Below are 24,562 nucleotides of genomic sequence, written 5' to 3' on the forward strand. Positions count from 1 at the left end.
TTCTTTGAAAAAAATGGTAAAGTCCACTTCCAGATTGTTCTGTTTCTTTAACTTCTCTGAAGTTCAATTTGTTCCAGATCGTTGGTTTAAGGATCTGTTATCCAAAGAGAGGCAATATGGTACAGTGGCTAATACACGGGCTTGAAAATAACATGCCATTTACCAGCTGTATGGCACTGAGCAAGCTCCTTTATCTGTCCCCATTTGGAAAGAGAGAATGCTGTCTACCTCATAGGATATTGTGATGAATAATTAGGATAATGTAGGTGAAGTGCTTTCCAAAGTACTTACTTCATAATGGTAAAGAAAATCGTAGAAATTATAAACAATAATGTTTATAATCAATCAGGAAAATAACCTTAAAGGATATAGAATTATCCATTTAAAAGTAGCCTCTCCATGGAACCAGCAGATGGCATAATGGTTATGATGCTGGACTCCCATGTAGTCGACCATGGTTCGAGTCCGGGACCCAGTAGTTTAAAACTCACGTGGAGCATGTGCGTGCGTGCCCAAAATCCCAAGAGGATGAAGGGGAAGCGACTGTGGTGTAGCCACCCCCTCTGTGGGGTGATTTCTTGCTTTCTGTCTCTCTCTCTTCGGCACGCACATGCACCCTATAGCAAAAATCTCTATTAAAAAAAAAAAGGGAAAAAAAAAAAGCCTCTCCATGGAGCTAGCACGTGGCTTGGTGGTTAAGGCCTGGACTCAAGCATGGCCTACTGCAGTTCAAGCCCTGGACCTGGAGGTTTAAAACACACTGGGCAGGGAACCAGCAGTTAGCGTAATGGCTATGTCGCTGGACTCCTACGTAGTTGACCACGGTTCGCGTCCCGGACCTGGTGGCTTAGAACTCATGCCGGGCGCGTGTGCGTGCGTGCCCAAGATCCCGAGAGGAGAATGGAGAAGGGATTGCGGCGTGACCATCCCCCCTGGAGGGTGATTTCTCACTTTCTGTCTCTATGTCTCTCTCTGTCTGTCTGGCGAGCACACGCATCCTATAGCGAAAAAACCTCTCCAAAAAAGAAAAAAACAAAACAAAACAAAAAACAAAAAAACCCCAAAACGCTGGGCACATATTGCGTACATGCCAAAAATCCCAAGAGGAGAATGGAGAAGGGTTAGCAGTGTGGCCACCCCCTCTGGGAGGTGATTTCTCACTTTCCCTCTCTCTCTCCAGTGAATATACACATCCAATAACAAAAACCTAAAAAAAATTAAAAAATAAAAAACAAAAAGTAGTGTCTCTAAATAAAATGACTTTAAATGGGAATTTACTATTTCTCTCCCCTTTTTAAAAAGAATTATTTTATTAAACTTAACTAATTTATTTATTCTTTTGTTTATTTCAATTTGACTAGAGAGGGACAGAATGAGAGAGAGAACGAGAGCAAGAGAGAGAGAAAGTGAGAAAGCAAGCTGCCAGGTCCAGGACTCGAATAATGGTTGGCTATGTGGGAATCCAGTACCTTTCACTACGACACTGCCTGGCCCCTTTTAATGAAGTTTTTGCCATAGGGCTCACATGCTTGCTGGAGAGAAACACAAGGAAAGTGAGAAATCACCACCCCCACCCCCCAACACACACACACACACACTGGGGGGATGGTCATGTGGCAAACCCTTCTCCTCTATTCTCCTTCTGGGATCTTGGGCATACATGCACACACGCCCGGCATGATTTTCAACCAACTGGGTCTGGGACCTGAACTGTAGTCAGCCATGTGGGAGTCCAACATGTAACTACTACACCATCTGTGGACCCCAAGTGGGGATTTATTTTGAATGAACCTTGTAAGTGTTGTTTTCTCAAGAATTAATGGAGGGGCTGCAGGTGGTGCAGTGGTTAAGGTACTGGTGCAGTGATTAAGGCACTGGACTCCCACATGGCCGACTGTAGTTTGAGTCCTGGACCTGGTGACTTGCTTTCTGACTTTCCCTTTCTCTCTCTCTCTCTGGTCAAATAAAATAATACTAACAAATCAAATAAAATAAATAATTCTTTTCTTTGGAGAGGTTTTGCTATAGGGTGCATGTGCTCACCAGAAAGACAGAGACAGAGAGAAAGAAAGCAAGAAATCCCCCCCCAGGGGGATGGCCATGCCATAATCCCTTCTCCTCCATTCTCCTCTCGGGATCTTGGGCATGCACGCACCTGCCCGGCGTGAGTTTAAGCCACCGGGTCTGGGACTCAAATGTGGTCAACTACACGGGAGTCCAGTGACATAGCCATTATGCCAACTGCTGGTCCCTAAAATAAATAATTCTTAAAAAAAAATTAATGGAATACTATGGATAAATAGCATTTGTGGGGCCAGCAGATGGCATAGTGGTGAAGGAGTCGTTAGGTATAGTGGTTAAACCTCCTACATGGCCAACTGCAGTTCAAGGTCCAGACTCTGCAGTTTGAAGAATCATGCCAACTGTGTGTGTGTATGTGTGTGTTGTGTGTGTACCTGAAGTCCTGAGAGAAGTATGGAAGAGAGGGGATTACAGCATGGCCATACTCTCTGGGGGGTGATTTCTCACTTTTTCTCTCTGTGTCTCTGGCGAGTGCACCTGTCCTATAGCAAAAATCTCTCTATAGGGGGACCAGCAGGTGGCACGGTGGCTAAGGTGCTGATCACTCCCACATAGTCGACCGTGGTTCAAGTCCTGGACCTGGTGGCTTGCTTTCTCACGTTCCCTCTCTCTCTCTCATTCTGTCCCTCTCCAGTCAAATTATAATGAATGAATGAATGAATGAATAAAGTTAAATAATTATTAAAAAAAAAACTCTCCAATTAAACCTGCAAAAACCAGTTAGCATTTGTTATCCACAAATCTGTCAGTATTTCCCAAGTCTGTCTAAGGTTGCTAATTTGAACATAATCTTGAGTGGAGGAGGGTGTGACCATTTTGCTTCTTTAGGGCCCAGGATAACAAAGAGTTGCACCTGGAAGATGCTAACATATCCAATCTACTAGGTCACTGACTCACAAAAAAATATTAAAGTAATTTAAAACCACAGAAGTAAAAATTCAACTTAATTTCTCTTTCTACAAAAAAAATATGGAAGAAATGATTTTATAAATTTTAAACAAAAATTCTTGACTTTGGATCAACAAATTCCAACAAATTCAACAGTATGCGGGAAATGGAAAGAAGCAGGGAAAGGGGGAAAGCAGAGAGAGGCAGGTAGGGAAGAAAGGAGACGGTGGACTCAGATCTAAACCCACCCCTTCCTCGTCAAAATAGAGCCAGGCCCAGTTCAGGTTCTTTGCTACTACTGGCTCAATGTTAGCCTTTGTCAGTAGAGGGCGCTGGAGGGGCACTACGAAGTTGTAGCATCAGGAAGCAGCTTTACTCCAGGATCTAGTGGGCTTTGTCGTTTGTTTTGATGTGGAAGGCTCAGCTTTGGTCTGCCAGCAAGTTTCTCTACAACCCAGCGGGCCTTCCTGATGGATCAGTTCTGCCTACACCTTTTGGCACAATTCTTCACCACTCTCATGCTGTGTGCTCCTGCGGCAGCCAGATCCTCCCCAAAGAGGTCCTTGGGTTGAAAGCCTCTTCTAAGTTCTTCCTTTCTTCACTATTCACTATCCCTCAGTCTATAGGCAGTAGCTGCTTTCTGCATTTGCTACTTCAGGATCCCTCAGAATCCTCTTATGCCTTTTAACAGTTAACTATCTTTTCCTCATTAATGATACTTGTTATTAAATTCTCCCCACTCATATCACTAGCATGGGTTCCTTCCCTTGACGGAACTCTGACTGATTAAAGGAGGTAGTGAAGGAGAGATCAAAAGGACAGAAGACAAAGAGAATGAAGCTTGCTAAGTTCCAAGGTTAGGTTCATAACTCTACCAAAAGCCTGCTGTTGGCTTCTCCTCTAAACAGGCCACACCAGCAGTCAACCTGTAAAGACACAATTTTCTTGCTTTCAGTTATTATTAGAAACAGGAATAGTGGAAACTGAGTAGGACCGTCACACGCACTATCAGGCAGCACAATGGTCATCCCAGAGAAAGCGGCCACAGCAGCCACAGAGAGCTGGTGCCAGCATTGAAGCTGACATGTACATTTTAAATACACTTTTGACTAAAAGCCAAAATTTGCAATAGAAACTCTCTATTGGATCTTTCATCTATGTTATTGAGGTACAAATAGAAATATACTAAAAAAAAAATCACAACATTCTTTTAATTCTATAGTTACCTAATAAAGCTCTTAAAAGCAGCAGACTGAGGGTTGATGCAGAGAGGCACTCTGTTTCCTTTCTGCTGTTCCAAAATGAACTGGTGAATAATCTCTGTGGAGAGAACAAACATCATGCAATCCACGCCAACCTGCAGGCCTAGGAGCAGCGGGGCCTCCACTTACTCTAGGCAGCATCTGAATAGCACGGCTACTGTTATATCGAGAACACATCCTCTATAGAGAATCCAACTAAACTTTTCTGAAACCAAAAACTGTAGTTGCTAACCACAAGGAAAAAAACCCAGGGTGGCATTACACAGAAGGAATCCCCATAACTGGAAAGAGTAAAATGGTCTTGAAATTGGAGAGACTCCACAGTTATGGATGAGCTCGTCTATATTGCTGGTAATTATCACCTTTTTGAAGAGCACTTAAAAACCTCAGTTGGCATTTAGGTACATAGGTTTGGCCTGGTTGTTATGGGAACTAGGCAGTATTTTAAAATATCTTAGAGCAGACACAAAAACCACTCAGAATTTGGACGCCATCACCCCATCCTATCCCAATTAGAAGAGTGTGCCATGAAATTTTATGAGTAACTATCAGAAATTCCCTTCTCTTGTCATCATGCAAGGAATGATTCTTTTAGTGGGTCTTATCCTTTTGAGAATTTTATGTGTTATATAAGTAAGTCCAGTGTGTTTTATTCATTGAATGATGTTGAGTGAATACATACCAAATATATTGAGTTACACTAAATAGATGTTGAAAATAAAAACAACGTATTCGTTCCTCTGCCTGACTTTCCCCTGGATGTAACATTAAACCAGGATTTTATAACACAGCTTTCTTGGCTATATGCCCTGGATAAAGCGCTATATACAAGGCTGTAAAATAAACCTGTGGAGGTGCTTTGGTCACCTTCTGGATCTCAGCTCTAGGGCACATAATGGAAAACGCAAACAGTCATCTTGTCCGGCCAAAGGTCATAAAAGATACTTACCTTTAACCTGTCGGACAGAACTGAGGTTCTTCTCAAAAGTGTCATCAAATTTGGGATTGGTGACAGGCTCAAAGTCACTGGTATAAACTCTTCCAGTAGAGGTGGAAAAGCAACATTTACACATACACGTGTGATATCGTAGTCGCCCTTCATCTAGGTAGGGGTGGGCTAAGGCATCCTTAGCGGATATTCTCTTGGACTGAAATCAAATTCAGAGACCAGCACATCAACACTACAGATAAACATGGCTGTCCACACAGGATCTTTTGTAAGACACAATGACCACTTTCCACAGTTTATACTTAATTTACAGTTCATCCTGTGAAAAAAGGGCGATTTGAATTTGGAGTGGGTAATATTGCAGCATAGGGAGTATGTAACTTGGGGCAAAAAACTGTTAACATCTACCACCATAAAATACTTAGAAGTGCACTTAGAAGTGCTTTTCTGCTAAAATTCTGAAAAGTTCCTACTTTGAAATAGATGTCTGCAGGGTCAAAACTGACAAGTATCATGACATTTAAATATGTAATGCTTTGAAGAGGGCAAGTTTACATCTTAAATAGGCTATGTTTTCTAAATACGTGCCATCATTGAGAAGAGATGTGATCACAGTGAGATTTTTACAAAGCTACTTAAAACTTTTATTCTCTTAGAGTATCAAATAGACTAGGACAAAAACATATTTATAGCAGCTGGAGTTAGGTGGTAATGATGGTCCGACTGTATGTAACACACTGGTTTCAGGTTTACATAAACCATATATATATATACACACACGTATACACACACGTATACACACACATGTGTGTATATATTTTAATTAATTAATTGATTTTATTTTACTTTTAGTTTGCTATAGAATGCATGCACTTTCCAGACAGAGAAAGAGACAGAGGGAAAATGAGAAATTGGCCATACTGCAATCCCTTCTCCTCCATTCTCTTCTTGGGATTTTGTCCCCCTCCCCCCCACGCCTGCCATGATTTGCAAGCCGCTGGGTCCAGTACTCAGACCACACAGTTGGCCATGTGGTATCCAGCTGCCTTAACTTCCATACCATCTGCTGGCCCTATAAACCATATATTTTAAAATCATTACTCCATTAAAATTGTAAAGAGAAAAACTGTCCTTCCTTTAAGCTCCATGGACGTATTAAGTACTTCTGCAAGGTACTAGCAGTTGGCATAATGGCTATGTCGCTGGACTCCCACGTAGTCGACTGTGGTTCGCGTCCCGGACCCGGTGGCTTAAACTCGCGCCGGGCGCGTGTGCGTGTGTGCCCAAGATCCCGAGAGGAGAACGGAGAAGGGATCGCGGTGTGGCCATCCCCCCTGGGGAGTGATTTCTCGCTTTCTGTCTGTCTCTCTGTCTGGCGAGTGCACATGCCCTATAGCAAAAACCTCTCCAAAAAAAAAAAGTACTTCTGCAAAAAAGTGGATTTGAAAGGATCTAAGGATAGACTCAATAGGAGACAGAAGAACAAAAATGGACACTTGCCCTGTTTCCAATATAATCAAGCACTTCACATAAAACAATTCTAAAAATAAAAGTTATTAAATTTGCTATAGGAAGCATGTGCTGGCGAGAGGGAAAGTGAAATAGCACCCCCACCCCACCCCCATCTGCGATAGATGGTCACTTGGCTCTATGGATTTGGGGACACGTGAATATGCACCTCATTTGTTTCTCAAGCTGCCAAGTCCATGACTTGAACCACACAGTCAGCCATGTGGGATCTAGCCCCTTAACTACCACATCATCTAGCTAGCTCAAGAAAATGGTCTTACACTCAAGTAGACCAAAAGTAACTGACTCTCCTGAATGGTAATGGTTCTGGTCTCCTAAATTAGAAAATGTTAAATCTTTCCCACAAACCTGGATTTCCTAGAAAAACTTTTATTTCTTATTTTGCTATGCTGATGTTAAAAGACATGTTATGATCTTTTAAGTTAAGATAATCACAAAAGAAAGTGCCATTTATCTACCATGGATAGATGTAAACTTGGTAACTTTAGTTTTTTCTCTTTGGTTCCTGTTGTTTTATATGCGGTAATCTACCCTTTCTGCAATTTAACTCTTAGAAATAAACTCATTTTTTCTTCCAGGACCAGCAGGTACCGTGGTGGTTAAGATGCTGGATACTCCTGCATGCCAGACCACAGTTCAAGTCCTGGACCTGGTAGCTAGCTTTCTCACTCCCCTCCCTCCTTTGTGTCTCTCTCTCTGGTCAAATTAAAATAAATGAATGAATAAAATTAAATAATTCTTAAAAAAAAAAAAACCCTCATTTTTTTCTCCCTAAAAAGAGGAGATTCCAGTTGAAGAGAGTCCTCCAGTTTGAACCCCAGAAAGCAAGCAGGCTGACAGCTGCCCATCCTGGGCCACTCTGAGCCCTCAGCCTCCCTTCCTTGGCTTTTCCGGCCAGTCACACATGTGGGACTGAGCTCTCTGGCTTTTACACACTTAGTATGGTTCTTGGTTGGATCTGTTTGTGACTGAGCATGTCACTGTCTACACTGGTGGAAGCAGCAAGTTAATCTGGATTTTAATTTTATCATCTGACTGTTAATTCATTTCTGTTAGGTGGCAAAAGTCAGCAAATGGGTCCCAGTCAGCTGCCACCAGCAGCTGGAATCTGGCTTCCTTGTTAACATTTTTTTTTTTTGTCTGAGGATTCTGTTACTTCCTGACCTTGGAGAATGCATGGTTGAAATAATTTTGGTGTGGGGACCAGCAGGTGGCATGGTGGTTGGGGTGCTGGACACTCCCACATGGCTGACCACGGTTCAATTCCCGGACCTGGTGGCTTGCTTTCTCACTTCCTCTCTTTCTCTCTCGCTCACTCTCTTTGCGTCTCTCGCTGTCAAATTAAAAATAAATGAATAAACTTTAATAAATATTAAAAAAAAAAGAAATGATGTTGGTGTTTTCCTCAACTCTTGATAGCATGCTCTGTACATCCTATTGCACCTACATGAGTTCCTCTAAAGTCTTTTACCTAAAAGGAACTTTTTTTTTTTCTGGAGAGGTTTTTGCTATAGAGTGTGTGCGCTCGCCAGAAAGACAAAGAGACACAGGGAGACAGAAAGTGAGAAATCACTCCCTCGGGGGTATGGCCATGCCGCAATCCCTTCTCCTCCATTATCCTCTCAGGATCTTGGGCACACATGTGAGTGCATGAGTTTAAGCCACGGGGTCCGGGACTTGAACCGCGGTCAGCTACATGGGAGTCCAGTGACATAGCCATTACATCAACTGCTGGTCCCACCTAAAAGAAACTTTTAAACAACAAGCAAGTCAAATTTCTGTCAAGCAATGATCAACTTAAAGTTCTCTAAACAAACTAATATCTCTTTAGGATCTCTCAAATAAGGCTAAAGAAAGAGGACTTCATTTTTTTTTTTTGAGAGGTTTTCGCTATAGCGCGCATGCGCTCGCCAGACAGACAGAGAGACAGAAAGCGAGAAATCACCCACCAGGGGGGATGGTCACGCCACAATCCCTTCTCCTCCATTCTCCTCTCGGGATCTTGGGCACGCATGCACACGCGCCCGGTGTGAGTTTTAAGCCACCAGGTCCGGGACGTGAACCGTGGTTGACTACGTGGGAGTCCAGCGACATAGCCATTACGCTAACTGCTGGTTCCCAAGAAAGAGGACTTCATTTATAAGGGTAAACATTAAAAAAGAGCCCAATCCCCAGAAGACACTGTCCTGCTAAATTGAGAAAGGAATCACAAAGTCACTTTTAAAAATTTTTTTAGGTTTTTGCCATAGAGTGTGTGCACTTGCTGTAAAGAGAAAGTGAGAAATTACCCTGGGGGAGGGTGCTATCCCTTCCATTTTGACCTCCTCTTGGGATTTTGGGCATGCACACACATGCGCCCAGCATGATTTTCAAGTTGCTGGTTCCAGGACTCAAACTGTGGTCAGCTAATTCAGCACCTTAGCCACCACATCACCTTCTAGCCCCTCACAAAATGGTCCTTCTGCCTTGGCCTCCTGAATAGTGAGTATTGCAGGCACGTACCACCACAGCGGGCTAAAATCAGTTTTTGAACTTGAAATAATACTCTTGGTTAGTGAATATTTCTTAAACAAATGAAAAGTTTTAATGTCAGGTATAGAATTACATAAGATGAAGAGGTCATGTAATATGCCTATGAAGGATAATTCTTTGGGTAAATTATCAAATCAAATCTGAGTGAGTTAATAATTATAATTTAGATGTGTACTACCCTTGGGTTATATTAAAGTACATATGGTTGTTTTTAAGAATGTAAATAAGAATGTGTATGATGACAGAAGACGAGTGCACAAGAAAACAGATGTGTTTTGTTTGTCAAGGGAAAAAAGGCGAATAATTCAGCCTAAATTCTTAAATATTACTGTTACTGGGGCTGGCAGGTGATGTGGTGGTTAAAGGGGTTGTTCTCCCACATGGCTGACTGAGGTTCGTGTCCTGGACCTGGTGGCTTGCTTTCTTACTTTCTCTCTCTCTCTTGGTCTGTCCTTCTCTGGTCAAATTAGAATAAATGAATGGATAAAGTTAAAAAAAAAAAAACAAAAAACTACTGTTACTTATTGTTATCCTTTAAATTACTGCTTATAAATATTTACTGCTTTTGGATAAATTAAAGTATCTGAAGACTTAATGTCTCCTTCCTGCTGTCCATTCATCGGTAGAGGCCACAGGTGCTCACCAGGCAAAGAGGGGGCTGGGCAGGGAGAGAGAGAGAGAAAAGGAGGATATAGCCTCCAGTGGGGCAGAGTCACACTAATATCTCTTTTTCATTTTTCCAACCTGGACCCTGGATATGCACATACATGCATCTAGCATGTTTTAAAGCCACTGGACTGGGAGTTCAACTGTGGTCAGTCATGTGGGATCTGGCTCCCTTAACCACTGAGCTATGAGGCAAGCCCTGTTTTCAGTATTTTGAAGTAATAGTTATTAAATCTTGATGTAAACTGTTTATCATACTCTACCCTTTCTAATATTGTTGACATTATTATAATATAAGGATCAAAGCCCTATAGCCTTATCATCCTAAGGTGGTTTCTGCTTTTTCCTTACATAGGTTGAGCAATACTAATCTGAAAATCCAAAATGCTCCAAAATCTGAAATTTTTTGAGGGTCAATATGACCTCACTCACACAGTAAACAAAACAAAACAAAACAAAACAAAAAAAAAAAAAAAAGAAGGACTGCTTATTATTTGTAGAATTTATGTCAAAAAGGCAGCCAAGGAAAATTGCTTGTTACATGCTCTACTGCTTAGGAAATTCAAGCCTTAAAGGTTGATGAGACCAGCCCTTGGTGTGGTGGTAAAGGCAGCTGGATACCACATGGCAGGCTCTGCAGTTTAAGTCCCAGACCTGGAGGCTTGAGATACATGTTGGACACTTGTGTGTGTGTATGCCCAAAATCCCTTAAGAAAGGAGAGATGGAAGGGAAGGGACTGCAGTATGACCACTTCCGATGGAGGGTACTTTTTCACTTTCTCTCTCTCTCTCCATCACTGTTTCTCTCCAGCAAGTGCATGCAGCCTCTGGCTAAATAAATAAATAATGATAATAATAACAACACAAAAAAGTTGTAAAGACTTTGACTTCCTGGCAGGACAGGCGTATTAATAAACATGGACTCTCAGAGAAACAGCTTTATAAGAAATGCAAACGAACTTGGTAGAGGTAAATTACATAGTTCTTGGTTCCTAATCTAAACAGAACTGAAAAAGAGAATATTTCTTACACATCAAAGTAAATTTTAGGACCTTTATAAAATTATCTATGGGCAGACAGAAATGACCTCTGAAGCTTGAACTTAGTTTTGTTAGTCATACAAACAGAGGTCTTTACCTATTAACCAATATCTTCTGTTAGCTATAAACTGTTAGCCAAATAAAATATCAAACTAACAATACTATTATAAATCACTAGCTCATTAAAGTTATGTGACTGAAAAAGACCTTAACTGGGGAGACCCTGACCCCAAGGAGAGGCTATGGAAGCAGGAATTGCCACTTTTTGATGTTTCTCTCACTAAACAGGTCCTAACCACTGTAAAACAAAAGAAAATAAAAATAAACAAGTACTAAATTAACAGCAACAAATAGTCACTTTGTAACCTGATAAATCACACAAGTGACTGAGGTCACTGTGATTGCTTCTGTCCACTAAATGACAAAGTCCTAACAGGTCCCACAGACCTGGCCTCCCTAACAGAACATACTTTTACCCCTGATCTTTGTTATGCTGATGTCTAAAGATAGGTATGACCTTTGTGGATTTGATAATCATGTGAGAAAGTGCTGTTTTCTTATCATGAATAGACAAATGTAAACTTAATAACTGGTAATTTTGTGGATTACCTTTCAAATACCTGTTGTGTTTTGTATTTGCTGATTTCCTAGTATTTCTTGGCAAGTAACATTTTTTCTTTTTCTAAATGCTTCCATTTTCTGAGTCTTTGACAATAGTTACTGCAAAAACGTGAATAACGAAAATTTTTGGGACGAATGAATAAACGAAGAGGTGAACTTATGGTGTAATTTGTGGCATATCCCAGAAGAGTCAAGTCCAGAAAGACATTTGAAACAGCTACGCTTCTCTCAACATTCCAATAAACATTTCCTTATGAAATATATAATGGGCAGGTTTTTTCAAATAATCTTAAATTTTTCCCCTTCTGATTAGGTGTCAAGTTTCTTTTAAAAATATTGAGATCAGTAGGGATGGTACAGTTCCTTATTTTTCTACCTAGGCTTTTATGCTATGTCAAACTTCTGTATGATAAAAACTGGGGATTGAAACTTATCTTCTGGGAAGTCATTATTTATATTGCCAATCTATTCAAAACCAGGCTGTTTCTCTTAGAACACATGTATTTTTTTAATCCATTAAAAATTTATAAAGGGGCTGGCAGGTGGTATGGTTGCTAAAGGTGCTGGACTCCCACATGGCTGACTCTGGTTCTAGTCCCAGACCTGGTGGCTTGCTTTCTCTCCTTCTCTCTCTCTCCTGCTCTGTCCCTCTCTGGTCAAATTAAAATAAGTAAATAAAATTTAATAAAATACTTCTTTAAAAAAATTATAAAAACAAACACTACTTACTGGATCAAAGACCAACATCCTGCAAAGGAGATGAACAGCTTCATGTGTAGCCTGGCTAGACAGGGTATAGAGTACAGGAAGAGATGGCTGAAAAGAAATTTAAAAATTAAAATATTTAAGTAAGTCTTCATGAAAGTAGATATGGAATACACCCAGCTTATAACAAGGTATGTTCCCAGCTCAAAAGACAAAGTACACATAATTCTAAACTCCAAGGGAATGAGTTTTCCCCTCATTACATAGTTTTAAAATGCAATGACTATCACTGGCTTCAACTAGCATATTTTATTTTGTATTATTAGTTTTTTTCCCCAGGTTTTTGCCATAGACCATGTGCACTTGCCAGAAGGAGGGAAAGTAAGAAATCACCCCTCAGGGGGGATGCCCATGTTACAATTCCTTCTCCTCCATTCTCCTCTTAAGATTTTGGGCATGCACAAACATGTGCCCAGTGTGATTTTTAAAGTCACTGTGTCTGGGACTAGAACCATGTCTGGCTATGTGGGAGTCAAGTCACTTTAACCACCACCACCTGCTGGAATAAGATGCTGCATTTCGAATTCCAGTTCCTTCTCTTTTTTTTAGAGAGGTTTTTGCTATAGGGCACATGTGCTCGCCAAAAAGACAGAGATAGAAAACGAGAAATCACCCATGCCACAATCCCTTCTCCTCCATTCTTCTCTCGGGATCTTGGGCACGCATGCACATGCACCCGGCGTGAGTTTAAGCCACTGGGCCCGGGACTCGAACTGCGGTTGGCTACATGGGAGTCCAGCAACATAGCCATTACGCTAACTGCTGGTCCCCCAGTTCTTTCTCTTTAATTCACAAACCATTATGGTAAAAACCAGGTTTATTAACAACAGACAAGTTTATATCTCTCATAAATGCAATTGAATCAATTTGAATAAACAAACAAACAAAAGAATGCTTAGAAATATGCCCTAAATATCTAAGAGTTTATGTCAATTCTCTCAACATCCACATGTTAATTTTCCCTCTTTAAAATAAACCAGCCCATTTTCTGTTTGTCCTGCAAGTTTTTAAGTTACTTAGCAATGTAAGAGGGAGTAGGTGCTAGTGCTGAGTCATGAGAACAGGAAGGGTTATAAAGAGTGCTCTACTAAGGAATGTGATTAATTATCAGTAAACAAAGCAAAGATGAGCTTCTGGACCTGGGTGAGAGGCTCTGAATAATGCCACAGTCACCATGACTAACTGCAGAGTGCTGGCTGCCATGGGAGAGCCAGCCATGCTCGTGATTACCCCGAGCAGATGTTCCTGTCAGCTTTCACCCACTGCACCTGCCGAAGTTCTAGACATTAGCTGGCGGAAAAGAAAGAAGCTGTGATGCCCAGGCAGAACCCGAACTGAGCACGCACATTGCACGGTGCACTACAGCAGGTGCCTGGAGATGACGTAAGAGAGACCTACCTACAAAACAAGCTTGACCTGAAAGAATCTCTTAGCACCCTTTGAATGAATTAAATGTAAGGTATGGTTCCTGTCAGAAGGCAGGGTTATTTTCACTTCAGTGAAAATATTTCATCTATGTCTGATATAATTAGCTGGAAATAAACTGAGGAAAAATGAAACTCTACACTTTGTAAGAGATGAACAAAGGCCTAAGGGCTGACAGACTTTTTGAACCCATCAATAGGTCAATACCTCAACAAGAATCTTCTCTACTAGATGCTTAGGCTGTGGCAGCTAATCTTCCTTTCATCCAAGATTTTTAGTTGTATAAAACAGGCAATAAATAAAAAAATATTGTACAGTGTTCTTTCCCCACCACCCCTGACTGATATGCCTTGACCTTTAGGGAACCACTCTTTTCATTCCAAAACCAAATGGTTTGCTTGATTTTAGTCTCCCAGTTCCAAGAATGGACCCAGGTTGACTAGTCATATGGTATCTATTCTCTTGAATGCTAAGATGGGTACAACATCTAAAACAGGTGAGGGCAGACCAGGCAATGGTGAATCCAACATATACCTTCAACTCTTTTTTCCGTTATTTGACTTGATGCCCAGTGTTAAGGTTAAGCCTCCTGGTCCGGGACTTGAACTATGTGGGAATCCAGTGCTGTAACCATTATGCTATCTGTTAGTCCCTCAAATTTGTGCTTTAATTTCATTTTTCCACAAGCTTTTTGAAGTGCCCTTCTATTTATTATTTTTATTTCATTGAAAGCTCTAGGATTTTTACAACTAACTTTAAACAGTTTGCGTAGTGGACAGGATGGCAGCATAGTGGTAACATAACTGGACTCACCTGGGAAAGGGTCTGGGCTCATGCTCTAGGATCTCCCTGAGCACCCAGGTATAAACATGCTTGTGATGTAAAGATCCTATAGGGGGCCTCTCTATCTCTGCTTTCTCATGGGAAAAATGAATGAATAAAGTTTATTTAAAAAATAAATATAAAGGGGCCAGCAAGTGGTGTGGGAGTTAAGGCTCAACTTCCACATGGCTGACCATGGTTTGAACCTTAGACCTGTTAGCTTGAAAATCAAGCAGGGTGTGTGTGTGTGCATGCCCAACATCCCGAGAGGGGAATGGAGGAGAGGGACTGTGGTGTGGCCATCTCCCTGGAGTGATTTCTCACTTTCTGTCTCTCTCTTCAGCTAGTTCATGTGCCGTATGGCAAAAACTAACTAATAACTAACTAAATTCTCTGGTAGAAAAGACCTTGCCAGGAATGCTCAAAGCAGCACAGTGACTTTTGGTGTAGTAAATTGTTTTAGAGCTGTTCTAGACAGCAAGCAGAAAACTCAAGAAGACTTGCCCTCTACGCTGCTGTTCAGCAGCTCTCTGACACAGAGTATTCATTAGCTGACAGCCACTAGCAATAGTTCAAACTCCACTAGAGACAGAAGAGTGGCACCAGGGCATCTGATCTTGCTCACTTTTTCTTACTGGCTATCTTAGCTAGTCATGATTTATGGACCTAATGAAATCAGTAAAAGAGGGAAAAATATTTTGCTACTTCCAAAGATGCATTTACCATGAGTTTTCCACAAATTTGTTTAATGTTTCTGATGCTGGCATGTTAGTTCCTTCTACAATATAGAATCTTCGGCTAGGTTAAGACTTACAGTGTCTTCTAAGGGTGTTAGGGCCTCACATTACTTTACAGTTCTAAACGAAATGTAACAGAAAGAAGGAACCATCCAGGGGCTATTTAAAATACAAGCATGCAATTCTATTTACTAGCCTGGGCCAGTTTTAGAAGCAAATAACACACTTTACCTCATTGCCCTTTATAGCTGTGAAATAGGGAAGCTCTGGACCCACACTAGAATTATAGAGAGCGAACTGCAAGAAGGAAGGGAGGCATTGACTAAACATCTGACTGGTACTTTGACGAGTGTCAAATTCAGTCTGTCATTCGGTACCATCAATCAGATCATCGAAATGCTCAATTTGAAAGAACACATGGCAAAATTAGTTGCCAGCTCACTCTGTTTGAGCCTTATCTGTTGTTTCAGCTTACTGTTTCTAGGGAAAATATTCCCCTTACTCATTCTTCACATCATTAAGCTGTTAAGTCTAAAAGAGATTAGGAAGGTACTTGTAAAAAAAATCCTGCTAAACCAACAGGTGGAGATAAAAACCATCCCATGTTTCTCAGCAGTGATTCTGGCTGATCCCAAGTAACACTGATCAGTGCAAATCTGGAAATCTCTCTTTATAGTTTTTTCTAGTAACATTCACACCTTGAGTCTCTGCTAGTGGCAAGAGGACAACAGCAACAGCTTCACAGTACTGGCTGGAATAAGAGATACTAGGTATTTTGGCTCTTTACTTAGAAGGATATCTTGATATATATATACTAGGTTATGGCATTGAGGTCAAAGCTCCAACTATATACAGCAATAAGCCAGGGGACACAGAGCCAGGGCTCACTGATTAGCAAAGGGGCTATAAAGCTATATAGTTTCTCCTATGGCATTAGAAAACAACTTTTTTTTTTTTTTTTAATTTGACTGGAGGTGGGGAAAGGAGGGAGAGAGCGAGTGAGCTGAGAGAAAGGTGGAAAGTGAGTAAGCAAGCCACTAGGTCCAGGACTCAAAGCAAGGTCAGCCATGTGGGAGTCCAGTGCCTTTGGTGTGGTGGTTAAGGATACTGAACTCTCACATGGCTGACCTTGGTTTGAGTCGTGGCCCTGGCGGCTTGCTTTCACACTTTCTCTGTCTCTCTCTGGTCAAATTAAAACAAACAAACAAATAAAAATAAAGTTCAATAAAATAATTAAAAAAAAGAGACTATTTTTGATGACTATTAAATATTTTCTTACTTTGGGTCATAATATAAAACATTAAGTAAAACTTACATTTTTTGTTTAAAAATTCTCAATACAGGGCCAGTAGGTGACGTGGAGGTAAAGGCACTAGATCCCACATGGCCAGCTGTGCAGTTTGAGTTCTGGACCCAGTGGCTTGAAAATCACCTCAGGAACATGTGTGTGCCTAAAAGTGCAGGAGCAGAATGGAGGAGAAGGGATTGCAGAGTGGCCATCTCCCCTACAGGGGTGATTTCCCACTGTCTCTTTCTCTCTGTCTGTCTCTGGTGAATGCTGTGCCCAACACACAATAAATAAATAAATGAAATGTATTTACAAAATTCTCTCTATATTATTCTATTAGGAGGGAAATCCTACACAAATAGATGGTTATCACACACGTATCCCCTCCTCTGTTACCTGTTTATGAGGACCCCTGAGTATGTGTGCCTTGGCGCCTTCACAAGCCGTCCTCATTGCTTCCAGTGATGGGGTACCCAGCAGATCTGTGATCAAATCCAACTGCAAGGAAACAAAAGACAGACTTATAGCAAGCTCATGGAAACAATCCTTTGTTACTCTTACATTACAGCCTTAGATACGGGGACGAAATGTGGGGGACAAAAGCCCCTAAGACAAGCTCTATATTAACAGACACGAGCCCCTGTTTTTACTTTCTGGTTGATTAAAAACAAAATCAAAAGTGTTTGTGACCAGCAGATGGTATAATGGCTACATCACTGGACTCCCATGTAGTCGCCTGCGGTTTGAGTTTTGGACCCGATAACTTAAACTCATACCAGATGCATGTGCATGTGTGCCCAAGATCCCAAGGGGAGAATGGAGGAAAAGAGACTGAGGTGTGGCCATCCTCCTTGCGGGATGTTTTCTTGCCTTCTGTCCATCTTTCTGGTGAGCGCACGCACCCTATAGCAAAAACCTCCACCCCCCCCAAAAATGTTTATCAGACACAAAAATGCATGTAAAATAAGTAGAATAGGTTACAGGACAGTGGATCACAGCGTAGCAAAAAGTGACTTGACAATTCAATATAAACTTCCAGAAAAGGGAGGGGAATGTATAGAACTATGTAATGTAGTGTTCAATGTCAAATAAGAAGAATGTCTATATCCTTGATTAAAAACATCATTTACTTAATTTTATTTGTTACTGTTATTTGACCAGAGAGGGACACAAGGAAAGAGAGAGAAAGAGAAAGTAAGCTACCAGGCCCAGGACTTGAACCACAGTCAGCCATGTGGGAATCCAGCGCCTCAACCACCATACCACTGGCCAGCACTGATATATCCTCGATTAACTACAAACTGCATGATGCTTTGAAAAACCATATCGCAGTACCCTACACAGATACAATGATTGTAAATCGGAAATTACAACAGAGGAAGGGAAAATAAAAACCAGAACAGTAAGATATTTATCAGGAATTCATGATAGAAATATAGAAAATGTGTTTTGGCATGCATGTGGTAAGGCTAGAGCAATTATGGAGTCTGCATCTGCCTGCCCTGTTGTCCTGTACCACAGCATCTATGATCTTTACAGAACTGAACTGCTCTGCTGAAGGCTAATGAGTGTTCTTTTCAAACAGTTAATGAGTGGATTCAGATGCTTCAAATGGATCCAAGCTCATCAAAGAGCAAATCCACAAATCAGACAGGTGTGATTTAATAAACGCTCAAAACATTCGCACCTGAAATGAAAGTTAAGCTCTCAATGTTTAGGCCAGTACATTTATATTCTAGTCATGCTAGAAATCTCTTAGTACTGGCAGAAAACTGTGGTACTTAGAAAACTATGACATGGTGTAAGGCCACATTTAGCTAGCTGGGCACAATAAAAGAGACCAATAAGATAGTCTTCTCACAAACAAGTCTTTGTAGGTAACAAACTACCTTACCAATGTTCTGTAGCATTAACAACTGTTCTAACTTCATAACCTAATCGGCAATAACATTTTATGTGAATCCCTTTAACTAGAGAACACTTCTTTTCCTAATTCTGGGTTTGCCGAATATAAAGCACTATGTTCAGCTCTTATCTAAACCCTGGGATGATGACCACCATTCCCTCCCTCCAAGACAATGGAGATGCTTCAAAAGCCTACCTTGCACAGAAGGCAAGACCTCTACACAAAGTTTTTTTGGGGAAAATAAGTAGGCCATACTTTGGATCTCTAACAACAACATTAAAGGAAGAAGAAAACAACTAGCTCCTGAAAAAAAAATGGGAACAAAGGGGCCAGCAGGTGGCATGGTGGTTCAAGTGCTGGATCCCACATGGCCCACTCCAGGTTTGAGTTCAAGACCTACCAGCTTGGGAGACATGCCAGGCACATGTGCATGCATGCCCAAAAGTCCCAAAAGAAGAATGGAAGAGAAGGGATTGCATTGTGGCCAACACTCCTGAGGTGATTTCTCACTTTCCCTCTCTGTCTCTCTCTGGAAAGTTTGTGCCATATGGCAAACAAACAAACAAACAAACAAAAAAACCTAAAACAAACAAACAAAAAAATAGGAATACTCAGAAAGTTAATCTAAACTGGATCAGATCCATGCATGTGAAGTGTTTTTATGAAATCTACTATAATATTGGGGTGATTATTTCTCAAAGATACAGAGAAAATGCTACACAAAAATAACTAATTCCATTTAGTAGTTAGACTTTCTCCTTGTTGTACACCTTGATTTCTCACCCTCAGACACACTGACAACAGAGTTCTCCTTCGATGGCTATGTAAGAAAGGCAAACACAAGACTTACACATTTCTCTAAAAATCAGATTTGAATTCTATTCCAGCTGCTTCACATCCTCCTTTACATGTTCTTTTCAGCAACAACCAAGATCCTTGTTTGATATATAGAATCTGAACACTCTTTTATTACTACTATTAGTTTATTTAGGTTTTTCTATGTGTAAGGTAATAGTCACATTCATCTTTTGACAGCTTCTTATGGCCAGTTGTCTGATAGTCTCACAGGTAAGTCTGTTAAACTATTTTCTAAAGAAATTGAACAATAATGTGGATATTGTCAATAGTACCCAATATTGTGTTATACATTAATGCACCTGATAATTTTTTATTATCAACATCAATTTTAAAGATGTATATTAGAAAACAACAACAAAAAACCTTTGGGGGGGCCAGTAGATGGCATAGAGGTAATGTTGCTGGACTCCCACATGGTCGATTGCAGTTCAAGTCCTAGACCCGGTGGCTTGAAAAATCACACATGACACATGTGTGTGTATATCCATGATCCTGGGAGGAGAATGAAGGAGAAGGGATTGTGGTGGGGCCACCCCCCCAGGGGGTGATTTCACACTTTCTCTCTCAAACTTTCTCTGTTTCTATCTCTCTCCAGTGAGTGGATGGACCCTAAGGTAAAAACCTCTTTAAAAAAAAAAAAAGACTTCATTTAAATATAGATTATAGCATATATAGTTTCTTTCTAACATACTAGTTAACAATTTGTGGAAAGAACAATTCTTTTTTTTTTTTTTTAAAGAAGTATTTTATTTGATGTTATTTATTTATTTTAATTTGACCAGAGAGGGACAGAGTGAGTGAGAGTGAAAGAGAGAGAGAGAAAGTGAGAAAGCAAGCTGTCAGGTCTGGGGCTCAAACCAGTTGCCCATGAGTGAGTCCAGTGCCCTTAATCACCTCACCACCTGCAGGCCCTGAAAGAACAATTCTTTGTAGAAAGAAATGATTCTGTTCTGGTCAAGTGCAGGAATTATTTACAAAGATACACAGTAGTCAATGTCATTTTCTTAAATGTGATCAGCCAAATCTTAACACTTCCTTGCTCAAATGCTTCATGGAGTCTTCCATAACACTTAGAAATAAAATCCAAAGTCCTTATGAGGTCACCATAGCCAGGCACTTTTGCTCTAAATTCATCTCCAATGGGTTCTCCCTTGTTCGTGCCATCCCTCCAACATGCCATGCTCGTTCCTGCCTCAGGGCTTTATCATGCTGGCTTCCCTCTTCCTGGAACGCTTCACCAGTGTCTTGTTCCCTCATTTCACATGGATGAAATGTTATTCCCTCAGAGAATCCTTTAGTGCCACTCTGTTTTATCATCATTCTCTATCTGTAACCTAGTTTAATTTTTCTTTATAGAGTTATTATGACTTGGGATTGTAGTTATTTATATACATATTTCCTGTCTCATATGAAAGTTTTACAAAGGCAAGAATAACTTTGTCTTATTTACTGCCACATCCCTAGTATCCTAGCACACCACCATCATAACTGCATTTACTGAATGCTTACTGTGTGCCAGGCCTCCTTTTCAGTTTCCCTTTTTTTTTTGGTATGTCTTTTCAGTTTTATTACTTCATTTAATCTGCACAATCATGTTGAGAACATTTTTAGACAGACACACAGACATAAACAGAGAAGCTAAATAACCTACCCAAGATTTAATAGATAGTGGATGACAGAACTATGATTTGAACTCACAGGTCTGATTCCACAGCCTGAGTTCAATGCTGTTACATTATTTTCATGAAAGCCATATTGTTAAAATGTGTGAGTAAAAAATACTTGGGAATTATTCTAAGAAAATATGTATATCGGGACCAGCAGTTGGCATAAAGGCTATGTTGCTGGACTCCCATGAAGTCGACTGCAGTTCGAGTCCCGGACCCGGCAGCTTAAACTCACGCTGGGTGCATGTGCGCGTGTGCCCAAGATCCCGAGAGGAGAGTGGAGGAGAAAAGATTGTGGTATGGCCATCCCTCCTGGAGGGTGATTTCTTGCTTTCTTTCTCTCTGTCTCTCTCTGTCTTTCTGGAGAGCTCACACACCCTATAGCAAAAACCTCTCCAAAAAAAAAAAGAAAGAAAGAAAATATGTATATTAATGAATTAGCTATAAAGGCAAAGTAACATTAATTTTTAAAAATTATTTTTTACCAGATGCATTTTCAAGTCAGAGCCACTCAGCAAAAACAGAGGCCTCTAACAACTGAAGGTTATACCTGTGCAAATTGTTACAGCAGTCTGCTGCCACGCATCGGTACAGGCAATAAAATCAACACTCTCTCTAATAGGTCTGTAACTTACAAAATGAATCTCTCTGTAATATTTCTGATTTTTCAGTGTACCTGAATTTTCTAAAAAGCAAATGAAACAGTACAATGAACAAGCCCAAGACATACGTGCAAAATGGTTTTTTACTTCAAATCTAATACAATTGACAGCTATGAAAGCTTTAAAGTGAAATCAAACCTGCTGAATGGGACTCTGTGCCTGAAACAGTATTCTTCGTCCTAGTAGTTCTGCAAAGATACATCCGACAGACCAGATGTCAATAGCATTGCTGTAATGACGGCTGCCCATCAGGATTTCCGGAGCCCGATAATACTGAGTAACAACTTCCTGAGTCATATGACGGGATTCATCTAATTCTTCCACTCTGGCCAATCCAAAATCACAAATCTACATAGAAAAGATAACCAAAACACTGTCAATCAGACAAATACATTGACAAATGGAAGAGTAAAACAAAACATCAAAACCTGACAGATCTCTGAACTTTGATTTAAAAAAAAAAAATTTATTTACTGAGAGAAAGAACAACACCTTCAGTTAGTTCTGATGCTGCAAGGCCCCCCGCCCCCCACTGCTGCTGTCCCCCTAAGCCACCAAAGATCAAGAATAAGAGCGCATGTACCCAACTTGCACAGGAAACAGCCTTGTACCCAGAAACAGCCCTGATATAGCCTCTAGTGTTACTGCTGCACACTGTGGCTGGTCCTGCAATTTTTAATGATATAGGTATAGTACATTTGTGCCAATATGCAATCTAGTTTTATTTGGATAAGAGGGAAAGAAAGTCTCAAACTTTCATGTTTCTACATAAAATCATGCATTTTGAAAATACCCTTCATATCTTTGTTTCCAACTGATAATTGGGAAAAAAAAATAAAAGAAAAACCTCTAAATGTAAAATTCCAGGTTCAATGAAGAAACAAAACTATTTAACTTCTCTTTTTTAAACTTGTTACAGGGCATGTGTGTTCACTGAAGAGAGAGAGAGAAGTGAGAAAGCATCCCATCCCCCAAGGGTGATGGCCACCCCATAATCCCTTCTCTTCAATGTCCTCTTGGGATTTTGTGCATGCATACACACACACCTGGTGTGTTTTTTAAGCCTAGACTCCATGGCTTAAAAATACCACAGTTAGGGCTGGTAGATGGCATGGTTGTTGGGGGTGCTGGACTCCCATATGGCTGACTGCAGTTCGAGTCCCAGACCTGGCAGCTTGATTTCTCACTTTCTCTCTCTCTCTCTCACTTCTGTCTCTCTGGTCAAATTAAAATAAATAAAGTTACTATTTATTTTAAAAACTGGATTACAGAGGAAAATATTACAAGATAAAAGAAATATGCCTTGAAGGGGCCAGCAGTTAGCATAATAGCTATGTTGCTGGACTCCCATGTAGTCGACCGTGTTGTAAGTCCCAGACCCGGTGTCTTAAACTCATGCTGGGCACATGTGCGTGCGTGCTCAAGATCCCAAGAGGAGAATGGAGGAGAAGGGATTGCGGCATAGCCATCTCCACTGGGGGGGTGATTTCTCGCTTTCTGTCTCTCTCTGTCTTTCTGGCGAGCGCATGCGCCCTATAGCAAAAACCTCTCCAAAAAAAGGAAAATAAAGGAAAAAAAAGGAATATGCCTTGAAGATATTCTGAGCTAAGACTATGTCCACCATCTTCATAGGATATATATTGCAAAATGTCCTTAAAGTTCAGGGTTTCAAACTGAATATTGTGGAATTGAGTTTTTTAAGAGTTTAAAAAATTATTTCATTTTATTATTATTATAAATATATGATTATTGTTTATAATTTTCTATAGGGCATGTGCACTACCCAGAGAAAGACAGAGAAAGTAAGTCACCAACTCTGAGACTCAAATTGTGGTCGGCCGTTGGGATTCCAATGCCTTAACCACCATGTCACCTGATGGCCCCAGTTGAATCTAGTCTTGACAAGGTAATTCATTAGTTTCATAAACATTTAATTCAAACCTTGCATGCATCTATCTTTTTAAAATAATAATTCCCACAGACATGTGTTAATATATAAAAATGTAACCCACTGTAGAATACTAATGCTTAGGTTCATTCATTTCTTCATGACACAAATATTTAATTCAGCACCTGTCAGAGTCCAGCCAGTATGTGAGAATCTGGAGACATAACAACAAATAAGGAAGGCTGGTTAATTTCTTTTTTTTTTTTTTGAGAGATTTTTTTTGCTACAAGGCACGTGTGCTTGCTGGAGAGACAGAGACAGAAAGCAAGAAGTCACCCCCTGTGGGGATGGCCATGCTGCAATCCCTTCTCTATTCTCCTCTCAGGATCTTGGGCACGCACACAAATGTGCCCAGCTTGAGTTTTAAGTTGCCAGATCCAAGAGTTGAACTGCAGACAACTACATGGGAGTCTGCCGATGTAACCATTAATGTCGTCTGCTGGTACCAAGACTGGTTAATTTCTATATAGACTTAGAAAAAAAAATTTTCGTGCTATTTTTGCTTAACTGAAAAGTATAGTGAAGCTGCAAAGTGAACTATTAAATAGCAGTAGTGCCATCACCACTAACTACTGCTTATCTACTGGAATTAAGATTTTCTTGATATTGGGTAACCAAAAACTGGGAGGACTGAGGATAAGATCAGATAGTAATGGCCCACTATACCCCCAGGGTTGTGACTAACTTTTACAAGTCAGTATTATTAGTGATAAAATAACATTTCTGTTTTCTAAGTTGAGGGTCCAGAAATATGAGCTCGTTTGAAAAAGGGTTCTAGCAGCTTAAAAAGTCTGCAAACCATTGCTTTTTTTTCTCTTTCTATCTATCTATCCATTTATAATTGCCAGGGGCCACATGTTTTCTCCCCCACCCTACCCTAATGGGGCATGGTTACACAGCAATTCTTTTCCCTA

At 40.5% G+C, this 24,562-nt stretch overlaps 1 protein-coding gene across 1 annotated transcript in view; it reads right to left on the bottom strand.

Annotated features, from left to right (window-relative positions):
* The window catches only part of NLK (nemo like kinase), a gene marked incomplete in the record, with an annotated part of 196,979 nt that overhangs the window by 1,491 nt on the left and 170,926 nt on the right, over nucleotides 1-24,562 (bottom strand). The window contains 5 exon segments of the mRNA XM_014584980.2: nucleotides 4,197-4,290; nucleotides 5,182-5,380; nucleotides 12,300-12,386; nucleotides 17,004-17,105; nucleotides 21,839-22,048. Coding sequence (XP_014440466.1) covers nucleotides 4,197-4,290; nucleotides 5,182-5,380; nucleotides 12,300-12,386; nucleotides 17,004-17,105; nucleotides 21,839-22,048 — 692 coding nt within the window.

Source organism: Tupaia chinensis, unplaced genomic scaffold (genome assembly GCF_000334495.1).
Source record: "Tupaia chinensis unplaced genomic scaffold, TupChi_1.0 Scaffold148350_1, whole genome shotgun sequence".
Taxonomy (NCBI): Eukaryota; Metazoa; Chordata; class Mammalia; order Scandentia; family Tupaiidae; genus Tupaia; species Tupaia belangeri.